This window comes from Scyliorhinus torazame, chromosome 12 (genome assembly GCF_047496885.1).
Source record: "Scyliorhinus torazame isolate Kashiwa2021f chromosome 12, sScyTor2.1, whole genome shotgun sequence".
Classification (NCBI taxonomy): domain Eukaryota; kingdom Metazoa; phylum Chordata; class Chondrichthyes; order Carcharhiniformes; family Scyliorhinidae; genus Scyliorhinus; species Scyliorhinus torazame.
Genome location: NC_092718.1, coordinates 161,921,260 through 161,933,182, shown reverse-complemented (window position 1 = coordinate 161,933,182; position 11,923 = coordinate 161,921,260). Strand labels below are relative to the sequence as shown.

Here is an 11,923-nt window from a genome sequence, read left to right as displayed (position 1 = left end):
ATTTTTCATTAAATTCAAATTTCACCATCTGCCTCGGTGGGATTCGAACCTTTGTGCCCCTCCACCAACCCTGATTACTCTCTGGATGCCGACTCCACTGACAATACCAATCTCGCCCCTCCCACCTCTGTGACGCCACTTCCCCTCTCCCTGTCCCACTCCATCCCCTGTGACGCCGTTTCCCCTCCCCCATTAACGTCCCTTCCCGCTCCACCTCGACTCCCCCTCGCAGTGGCGCCTCCTTGGGAAGGGCGCGTGCCGTTGTCACAAGCCCTCTGACGAGGACGCGTACGTATGGCCGTCCGTATTGCGCGATGGGCGCGCACGTTGCCTGGCGACCAGCGGCGGGGATGGGAGGGCGCATGCGCGTTGTCGGTGGGGAGTCCGGCGGCGAGACCGGGGTGGCGGCTTTGCTGACGCTTTCGGGCAGTGGATGCCGGGTAATGGCGCGCATGTGCACTGTGTGAAGCGTCCGGTAATGGCGGACAGACCGAGAGCAGAATGGCGGCGAATGAGACGGGATTGAATCCGCCGCCATGTCTCCCGCACACAAGCGGTCTGTGATAACGTGGGCGGCGGGGCTGAGCTTTGCTTTGCTGCTTTCCTTCTACGTCCTGGGCTGGTACCTGCTGGGCCTCTTGGCCGTGGCGCCCGCTTGGGTTTATTACTCTTCGCTGCAGGGGGAAGGCACCAGGCCCGGGCCCCGAGTTTTACTCGACCGCGTCAAAGCGTTCCTTCTGGGGACGCGTTGGGCCGAGGTGGTGCACAGCAAGCTGAACGGCGGAGGCGGCCAGTGGAAAGGGAGAGGCAGAGGTGCCCGCGGCAGGCCTCAGCAGGGCCTCTGGAACCCCAGCCGGGCCCAGGGGAACAGCTGCAAGTGGGAGGTGGTGAACTGCGAGGAGCGCAACTCGCTGGTGGTGGCGGCTTATGCGAGCGAGCGGAGCCCGGCCGGCTTCATGATGGGCAGCTACTTGTCGAACGAAAACTCAGGGCAGGCCACTTTTGGCAGCAAGGAACTGAAGAACCGCTACAGTCGACCGAATCCCATCCAGACTCCCACCAGGAGGCTGTCCTTTGGGTAAGAGTCTGGAGACAAGGGACCTGACAGCAGTTAAAACACAATGACCACAACCTGTTGTTATTCAACTTATTCTCATAAAGCTTTCTGTTGTCTCATATTGCTCAAAAATTACCAAAAGGCTGTTCATCCCCTGATGTGCTGTGAAAGAAATTGAGATCTGAGTTATTGAATAATTTTGGAGTATTTTACTGGGTTGGTAGCACGAAGATTGGAAATTATGGGACGTGGGAAGGTGCAGTTGAGGTAGAGGGTTAGTCATTTTAACGAGTAACGGAGCAGGCTGTGGAGGTTGACTGAGCCCACTCCGACAAGAAGATTGAATGTAGAAATAAAAATGAAATAAATACTGGAAACCTGAAGTAAAGCCAGAAACTACTGGAAATGTGTATCAAATCTGAAAAAGATAATGTAGGTTTGTAGTTCTCAGAACATTACAGATTAGGGCTTTTCCGATTTTAAAATATGTTTCACCATTTTTTGCTTCAGTAATATCTCTGCTGATTTTTTGTGGGCATTTCAAACTTCTTTATACATAGTTAAAGTTCTTTCAGAAAGACACTTTATTTGTGGAAACACCTTTAATTAAATAAAGAGCTGCATTTCTATATTGTCTCTCATGACCTCTGGTATTGACGCTTTACAATCAATTGAGTATTTTTTGAGGCTTAGTTACTGTTGTAATGTAGGAAACCTGGTAGCGAGGGTGCACAACTGGATCTCGTAGGCAGCATTGTGATGACCAGATAATCTGTTTTAGTGATGCTAATTTTGGGATACAATTTTGGTAGGTTGATGGATAGGGTGCTCCTCTTCGAAATAGTGCATAGGATATTTTACACCCACCTGAAAGGCAAGGCAGGTTCACTGTTTAACATCTCACCTGAAAGACTGCACCACTGATGGTTTGTCAGCATGAATTTTGTGCTCTGTATTCTGGCTTAACAGCCAGTGAAAAACTTCTGAAAATCCATATTCAGGCCTCTTGTCCGTTATATTGGTATAAAACCTTGATATTTCTGCCTTCGGTCAAGTCATGTTTATAATTGTTCATTTTGAAGCCTGGTATTGAAAAATAAAATTAACCCATAAGAATTTATACTGGGTATGTTGTAAAGGAATCTAGGAATGAGTTACGCAAATCACTAAAACCGGTTAATAATATCGAAATAAACAAATAAAAGAAGAGACTTAATTTCTCTGAGTTTAGAATTGAAAAGCAGAGAAGTTGTATAAAACTTGAAAAGAGTTTTGTTTAGATCACTGTTAGAATGCCAAGTGATGATTAAAAAGGATAAAGAGACACTGGATGAAGCACCAAAATTATTCATCAGATGATACCAGGACTGAGGTCATACTTATCAGGAAAGACTGAGAACACTGTGGGGTGTTCTTTGTTAAGTAATGGGCTAAGAGACATTGCATGATAAATAGATGTTTTCGATGTGATTCTCCATACCATTGTCTTCAACTGTTCAAAACGTTATGATAGTGTTTGAAGCGACACATGACACGGAAGAGTCAGAAGAGGAAAAAGATAGTGTTCAGAGAGAAGACATTGTCCTATTAACAAGCAGTTTTACGCCAATAATGAGGATGTTGGTTGCAGAATCCTTCAATTGTGCTGTATTGGACAGTGGCTGCACATCTACTGTGTGTGGAATTGACTGGTTAAAATGTTACCTGGACTCCTTGAATGCTGAAAGTCGTAACAAGATTAAAGAATTTGAAAGTTCCACAAGTTTCAGGTTTGGGGATGATAATACTCTGAAGTCGCTGAAAAGAGTGGTGATCCCTTGCAATATTGCCGGAGTGAATCATTTCATTAGCAAGGATGTTGTATCAAGTGAGATACCTTTGCTTCTGAGCAGACGGTCGATGAAGAAAGCACACATGAAACTGGATATGGAACAGGATAAGGCAACCGTTTTTGGAAAGACGGTGGACTTACAATAGTGTCCCGACTGTAAATTGTATTCCATTACTGACAAATTTCAAGTAGAGTGGTTAAGGATGTGTTAATGGCAGTTGAAAATGGGACTTTCGCTGATAAAGCTTGTTGTATTAAAACTGCACAGGCAATTTGCACATCCGTCTCCTCGGAGGCTGAAAAATGTATTAAAGGATGCAGGGGTAAGGGATGAAGACTATACTAAACTGATAGAACAGGTTAGTGACCGCTGTGAAGTTTGTAGGAAGTACAGAAGGACAGCAGCACGACCGATAGTAACCCTACCGTTGGCCAGGGATGTTAACGACATTGTAGCTGTTGACCTTAAGATCTGGGATAAGGCCATTTTTCCGAAAGGACAACTACCAAAAGTTGGTACAAAGGTGCCATACTTGCCTGAAGGGCCTAGTCAATGGAAGGATGCAACTGTTATTAGAGCAGGGAAGGCCACTGGAAAGTATAAACATTGGTTGAATGTACAGCATTCAGGGCAGGGAGTTAAGACAATGGATTGGGAACACGAAGTTCAAAATTGGAGGTCACAGAAACGCAGTGCCAGTTCAGATAGTACATCGGTTAGTGAACAGGTCCGCAGGAAAAGGTCGAGAATTTTGAAAGGACATCCCACAGCAGATAGAAATGATCAAGCAGTAGCAGTATAGAACAAGTTACCAGGCGGGAGAGGGGACGAAGTTTATCAAGGTCTCGGAACATGAGCAAGACTACGGATACTAATAGGAGTAGAAGCCCACATGCACGTGAGACTTTGGTGGCTTCCAATAAATTATATGAAAAGTTATCAAAGATGCTAAACAACAAGAATTGCATAGTTGGAGTGAATTTGGGGTACACACGGAAGTACCGGATAGGGGACAAACAGCTCTATCCCACAGATGGATTTGCACGGAAAAGGTTCTTCCAGGTGTAACTTGTAAGGCAAAGGCCAGGCTTGTGGCAAGGGGATTTGAAGAAAACTTAGAAGATCAGGATTTAAGGGTAGATTCACCTACAGCAGGAAAGGTTATTTTAAAGATCTTCTAAATGATGCATCTAGAGTCTGGTATTTTTCGGTAAGGTCAGTTTTGTTAAAGTTAGGCAGTTGCCAGTTGAAAGCAGATCCTGCAATGTTTTGCTGGCACTATAAAGGAAATCTTTCTGGCATTTTTATGATGCACGTCGATGATTTTCTATGGGGTGGGACTAGTGATTTTGAAGCTATTGTAATCTCTGGTTTGAGGAAAGAATTCAGGGTTGGAAGTCAGGCTTCCGGTGCATTTAAATATATTGGACTGGAAATTGGACGGACTAAGTCAGGGGCAACTTTACGTCAGCAATCTTATTTGGAAAGCATCAGCCCAATAGCAATTAGTCATGGCCGAGTTTCACAAAAAGACGCAATGGTTTCAAAGATAGAAAAAGAGCAACTGCGAAGTTTAATTGGGCAACTGAACTGGTTAGGTAGACAGACTAGACCGGATGTGAGTTTTGATGTCTGAGTTGAGTACAAAAATGAATGATCCCCAAGTGGAAGACATAATAGCAAATAAAGCGTTGGCCAAACTAAAAAAAATGCAGGAGTGTGTTTTGAAGTTCCCGGTTTTAGGTGATCGTTTATAGTGATGCGTCCTACGCAAATTTATGTGATGGGGTTTCAAGCGCAGGCGGTTTTATAATTTTCCTTTTGGGGAACAATGGTAAATGTTGTCCACTTGTGTGGGAAACAAAGAAAATAAGGAGTGGTAAAAAGCACTTTGGCTGCTGAGATGTTAAGCCTTGTAGAGGCGGTGGATATGGCCTTTTATATAAGTATGATATTGACAGAAATTTTTGGATTAAGGGATTTGGGTAATATACCTATTGACTGTCACATTGACAATAAATCCCTGTGGGAAAATGTGCACTCTACAAAAAGTGTCAATGAAAAGAGGTTACGGATAGACATCGCAAGTTTGAAGCAGATGTTGGACAGAGGGGAAATAACAAAAATTAAATGGGTCGACAGGAGCTATCAACTGTCAGACTGTTTTACGAAAAGAGGGGTGAGTTCACAGAAACTTTTGGATATTGTTAATGAAGGGCACTTGTTTCTGTGACTTTTTTTTTTCTCCAAACAGAAAAAGGGGAGGGGGGGAATCATGTGTGTTTTTGAGTTTCTTGAAATTTTGTTTTCACCTAATTATTTTTTTTCTCCAAGGAAGGGGAGACTGTTAAGTAATGGGTTAAGAGACATTGCAATTAGTTGTCTCATTTATGTTAAGTATCCATTAATTGACAGATATGTAAAGGGACTTCAGGTGGCCTCTGTCAGGTGGTGTGTTGTTGGAGTTTTGTGCAGAGGCTGTGGAAGTGAAATAAATGGGGTTTGGTGAAAAGGAACAGGACTTCTGACTCTTCATACAACGGTAACTAAAACGTATAACATTCTTGTAGAGGATTATAATATTATTAAAGGATTTGATTGGGTACACCGAAGATGCTCACTAAAATTCAATGGGGAGTTCAGGAGACTGCAGAACTAGCTACACATTTAGTTGAGTCTAATAGTATGGATGAATTTAAGGGGGCAGCAGATAAACAAATCAGAGAAAGAAATAGATGATTTTGCTGATACTTTGATGAAGAGGGGTGTGAGGAGGCTCTAATGGAGCATAAACACCAGCATGGATCAGTTTGGCTTAAAGGCCTAATTCTGTGCTTTCTATTCTGTATAATCTTGGAAAGTGGTTGGTGTTAGTATGTTTTAGATAGTGTTCCAGAAGTCAGTTGCTGCATCAATGTTATAATTTGGAAGAATTTGGTATAGCTCTTCAATGTGGGTTTAAATTGGTTTAGTTTGCTACAGTATAGCCAAAGATTTTGCCTTGAATATTTTTGGTTTCCCTCCCCATTCTTGCCCCCCAGTATCTTTTAAGCAAATGAGTCAGCTCACTGGAAAGCAGGAGGATAATTTGAATTTTTAAGAACAATTGTTTGTTGAGATGTTAAAATTGTAGATGAAGTTAAAACTGACTTTTGGGAATTTTACAAGTCTTGAATATGCTGTTGATGAAGTACATAAAGCACCTTGTGATAAAGTTACTGTGTGAAAAGGGTGCCAGGGTAATTTGTAGCGCAGTGGGTTATGCAACATACAAACTCAAACAATGTTGGTACATAATTGCCTTATTCATATAATATTTTGAAGTAAGTGTCTCTGCCTCCTTTGTCAAAATGGGGCATACTCACCAATTGATGCAGTGTGTGAGGTGTTCTGTTTAAATTAAGGGAACGATGAATAACAGGAAGACAGAGTACTGGGCTAATGGTAAGATTCTTGGCAGTGTGGATGAGCAGAGCGATCTCTGTGTCCATGTACATAGATCCCTGAAAGTTGCCACCCAGGTTGAGAGGGTTGTTAAGAAGGCGTACGGTGTGTTAGCTTTTACTGGTAGAGGGATTGAGTTTCGGAGCCATGAGGTCGTTGCAGCTGTACAAAACTCTGTTGCGGCCGCATTTGGAGTATTGCGTGCAATTCTGGTCGCCGCATTATAGGAAGGATGTGGAAGCATTGGAAAGGGTGCAGAGGAGATTTACCAGAATGTTGCCTGGTATGGAGGGAAGATCTTATGAGGGAAGGCTGAGGGACTTGAGGCTGTTTTCGTTAGAGAAAAGGTTAAGAGGTGATGTAATTGAGGCATACAAGATGATCAGAGGATTGGATAGGGTGGACAGTGAGAGCCTTTTTCCTCGGATGGTAATGTCTAGCACGAGGGGACGTAGCTTTAAATTGAGGGGAGATAGATATAAGACAGATGTCAGAGGTAGGTTCTTTACAGAGTGTAGTAAGGGCGTGGAATGCCCTGCCTGCAACAGTAGTGGACTCGCCAACACTAAGGGCATTCAAATGGTCATTGGATAGACATATGGACGATAAGGGAATAGTGTAGATGGGCTTTAGAGTGGTTTCACAAGTCGGCGCAACATCGAGGGCCGAAGGACCTGTACTGCGCATTAATGTTCTATGATGGTCAGGGTTCAGCCATGAGTTGGACAATCATCCCCTGCCAATTCAATAGGATGGTGACAAAGACTGCAGTATCTATACCATTCTGTGTAACTGGCAGAGTATATGATCAGGTGAGATGGCACAGTATTCGCCATTCAAACTCTTTTTGGTGTTGATTGTAGCTATATTGTAGAACATCAGTTTGTTGCTTTTTGTGTGTTAGCTGCAGTTGAATTATGATCAAGCTCAAGATTGACAGGGCTTGTGACAGAAATTGGAATTTGTTTCCAATATCATGACTCTACATGTGTATAGAGTACTGGAGCTATTAACCATTTAGAGAACAAAGTTATCCAAGTGGTTAACAGCTGCAGCCATTGTGTAACATTGCAGCGAAACTGGAAAGCAGGTCCACAGCAACTGTGGTAGGCTATTGCAGAAAATACGGAGGCTGGGGATTGAGGGTGATTTAGAGATGTGGATCAGAAATTGGCTAGCTGAAAGAAGACAGAGGGTGGTGGTTGATGGGAAATGTTCAGAATGGAGTTCAGTCACAAGTGGAGTACCACAAGGATCTGTTCTGGGGCCGTTGCTGTTTGTCATTTTTATCAATGACCTAGAGGAAGGCGCAGAAGGGTGGGTGAGTAAATTTGCAGACGATACTAAAGTCGGTGGTGTTGTCGATAGTGTGGAAGGATGTAGCACGTTACAGAGGGAAATAGATAAGCTGCAGAGCTGGGCTGAGAGGTGGCAAATGGAGTTTAATGTAGAGAAGTGTGAGGTGATTCACTTTGGAAGGAATAACAGGAATGTGGAATATTTGGCTAATGGAAAAGTTCTTGAAAATGTGGATGAGCAGAGGGATCTAGGTGTCCATGTACATAGATCCCTGAAAGTTGCCACCCAGGTTGATAGGGTTGTGAAGAAGGCCTATGGAGTGTTGGCCTTTATTGGTAGAGGGATTGAGTTCCGGAGTCGGGAGGTCATGTTGCAGCTGTACAGAACTCTGGTACGGCCGCATTTGGAGTATTGCGTACAGTTCTGGTCACCGCATTATAGGAAGGACGTGGAGGCTTTGGAGCGGGTGCAGAGGAGATTTACCAGGATGTTGCCTGGTATGGAGGGAAAATCTTATGAGGAAAGGCTGATGGACTTGAGGTTGTTTTCGTTGGAGAGAAGAAGGTTAAGAGGAGACTTAATAGAGGCATACAAAAAGATCAGGGGGTTGGATAGGGTGGACAGTGAGAGCCTTCTCCCGCGGATGGAAATGGCTGGCACGAGGGGACATAACTTTAAACTGAGGGGTAATAGATATAGGACAGAGGTCAGAGGTAGGTTCTTTACGCAAAGAGTAGTGAGGCCGTGGAATGCCCTACCTGCTACAGTAGTGAACTCGCCAACATTGAGGGCATTTAAAAGTTTATTGGATAAACATATGGATGATAATGGCATAGTGTAGGTTAGATGGCTTTTGTTTCGGTGCAACATTGTGGGCCGAAGGGCCTGTACTGCGCTGTATTGTTCTATGTTAGTAAAACTCTTCATCTTCCCAGGTGTAGCAGAAACTGTTAGTGATTTGACAGCATTTTGTTATTATGCTTTTTCATATTTATACTTGATCTGTGGTTTAACATTTTAGTGTTACACACAGGTGCATGTTTCAGTTGCGGTGTGTGAGACCAGTAGCTGCAGTTAAAGGCACAACAGAAGTGATTCTTCATGCACAAACAAGTGGATCTAAACTTATTAACCTTTTTAGGGCTATGGAAATATTTCTGCTCCAAAACGAAATGAAGCAGAGCTAAAACTGGAGGAGTAAGGTAATATCTTGATGCTCTCTGCCTTTCTGAGTCCTCATTTATTTTCAACATTAAATTTTAATGTTCAATCTTGAGTGTCAGTAACTGGTGAAACTAAATTTTTCAAGACATGGATAAAGAATGGACAAAAACACCTGTTGCCCTCTTTCCTTTGTAATATTGCTGTATTCCCAGTTAAGTTGTTGATGCAAGCTTCATGTAAAAGAATCCTCTGGAACATTGACCTTTTGATCATGACTTGTACATTTTCCCACATTGAGGCGTGTGCCAGCCGCAGAATGAGGAATGCCATTCAGCTCAGCTTACCTCACCAAGAAAAGCGATCACTCCATCACTGGATCCAGCTTGCACACTTATGCGAAGAGCATCTATACAACTTTATTGCTTAATATTTCTTTCCCCTGTGTCCTGTTCTCCGGGTTTAGTTTGCAGTGGTGTTCCAGATTCACACTGCCACCATCACAGTTTATTATTCAAAAATATTACTTCTCAGTTGTCTTCCTTCAAGATTCATTAGCCCAAGTTCCTCCAGTCTTTCTTAATAGTTTGTCATCAGTCTTGAAACTTTTTCAATGCTTTCAAAGTTTAAAGAACTAGAAGTTGGATTCAAACTATAAAATTATCACAACTCTATACAATTAAGGCTTATGCTCTGACTTGCTTGGCTCTGTAGCAGTAATTGTAGATTTGACCACTCGATTTGTGTGCTTCACATTCCAGAGTATATGTTTGAGCCCCAAAGCGAAGTAACAGTTGCATTTTTAAAAATCAGTTCTCTCTCATCTAAGCTTATTCCAATGAGCTATCCTCTGCAGGTATGCAATCTAACTGTGTGATGCATTGAATCATCACAATGAGGGGCACTTCCCAAGTGCATTCTCAGCAAATGGTAAAATACTGCATAATTTAAATTGAATTTCATCTTTGGTGTTCCCATTAAAAGAATATGTACTTGTCTCTCAAAGCCTTGTGTGTTGTAACCAATGAACTACATTGTGGCATGGTCACTGGTATTTTTTGGATAAACCTGGGATTATTTAGGTAATAGGTTGTCAGGAAAATGTTGAGTTCATCCGTTCATGTTGGCATCTAATTTGTCAATTCATATTGTTCCTATCATTACAACCAGCAGTTGCTCACCTTGATTTTACAATGCCCAGAATGCTTTCTTGGGATAGCACAGCATTTGTGTTCTTCACGGTTGAGGCAGTATGAAAAATGTTCATACCCACAATTGTACTGTACTAAATCTAATGATGACACTGAAACTGGCCATTTATAATTGGGGATTTAAATTTCAGCAGTTTGTTAATTACACGTTGCAGTAATTTTTCCAAAAGTAATTTTAGTATGATTCTTCATGCTGATAACAGATACTTTAATGAAGGGATTGAGCAATTTCCCAGGATTTGTAACCTGTTACGAACCACGCTGAAGGGTAACTTGGGAACACTGGTTTGTAGTGGTGTATCTGGTTTTTTTGGTACAATGTGAGGAACGGTGTTCAACCCAGTGAGGAACAGTCTAGTCGTTGTGTGAAAAATCAATGAAGACTATTTATTAACTTAAAAGAAGATGCACATGACAAGAAGGGCTATAATACGCTATGACACTTACTACCCCTTGGTCCCCGACTATGTTGCCTGAACTCTGAGACGCCCCTTTTCCCAAACAACATCCAATTTTAAGTAACTGAGTGAAATCCAGCAAGTCATTACCACAAACAGGTTACGGTGGCCACATCTGGGAAAAACAGTCTTCAGGTTCAGCGACGAGGGAAGCAATTGCTTCTTTCAGGAGACTATCTGCAGCTTGATGCAGTTCTGATGTTATCTGCCTCTCACTCTCCTTGGTTGGGGTTCTATAGTTATACTATTTCTTTACCTTTTATGTTCACCTGTGGAGTTGGCTTTTGGCAGCTAATTGTCCATTCCTTTATCTCTCCACTTTTAAGTTACCGCCTCTAGCCCCATTGTTTTCTCGAACCACGTTTGTAAAATACTTGTTTTTCACAATCTCATTGTTTCTCCAGACGTCTGCCTCTAGTCAATTCCCTGTTTTATTTTGTATTTTTAATCTTAATTTTCCCCAATTCTTAACACTTTCCCACTTTAAAAAAAAAATTGTTTAATTTACACAATTTAATTTATTATCAATTCTACCTTAACCATCACAAAGATTTCAAAAGCATGCATTAACATAAAATATACCTCAGAGTATTTACACCCATTGTTCCCAAATTGTCTCTTTTACCCTCTGCATGAAGCATCCGCAGTGATGTTTTCTCTACTGGCCATATGAATGATTTTTAAATTGAACGGTTGTAGTAACAAACTCCATTGAAATAACCTGGTGTTCTAAACGTGAGATTTCTCCAGATATTTAAGGGGATTATGGTCCGTATATATGGATTATTGGCAACATAAATTTCAATGTTGCTACTACCAAACTTGAAGTCTCCTCTTCAATTGTAGAATACCTCTGTTGGTGACGATTTAATTTCCTCGAGAACTGCCCCACAGGCTTCTCAAGTTGTTAATCTTATAACAACACAGGTCCCACACCAATGTCACTAGCATCCACAACCATTTTAAACAGTTTGTCATAATTTGGTAGGGCTAATGCTGGCTTTGTTGTCAACACAGTTTTCAGATGTTGGAATGCAGTTTGGCAGACCACCGTCCAGTTAAATTTCTTGTTCTTCAAATGTTCTGTTAGTGGTGTTACCACACTGAAAGTTTGCCACAAATTTACGCTAAAATCCACTAATTCCCAGAAACTTAAAAATCTCTTACTGCTGTCAATTGCCTGTAGTTTCACATCTCATGGGGCCATTTGACCATGTCCCACAACGTGTCCTAAATATGAAAAATTTGAGCTGTAGCAAATTTGCTTTTTGTCAAATTCATGGTATGATTAGCCTCTTTTAAACGCTTAACATGTTCTTCCCAACTTGTCTAAACCCCACTAAATCGTCAATGTACACTGCATTGTGTCTTGTCCTTGAATAATGTTGCGGGTGCATGCTTTATCCCGAACGGCTTAATTTTAAATTGATGAAAATCTATTTGGTGTCATGAATGCTGAGA

The 11,923-nt window shown here is 42.1% G+C and overlaps 1 protein-coding gene across 4 annotated transcripts in view; it reads left to right on the top strand.

Annotated features, from left to right (window-relative positions):
* The first annotated feature begins 391 nt into the window (after positions 1 to 391).
* Positions 392 to 11,923, top strand: part of pom121 (POM121 transmembrane nucleoporin) — a 105,453-nt gene continuing 93,921 nt past the window's right edge. For 3 of the 4 annotated variants that reach the window (XM_072469313.1, XM_072469312.1, XM_072469310.1), the window contains exon 1: positions 393 to 1,078. In XM_072469313.1, coding sequence (XP_072325414.1) covers positions 537 to 1,078 — 542 coding nt within the window. In that variant the 5' untranslated portion in view covers positions 393 to 536. Of the gene's footprint in view, positions 1,079 to 11,923 lie in introns of all 4 variants that reach the window. The other variant, XM_072469311.1, reaches the window with a different exon arrangement.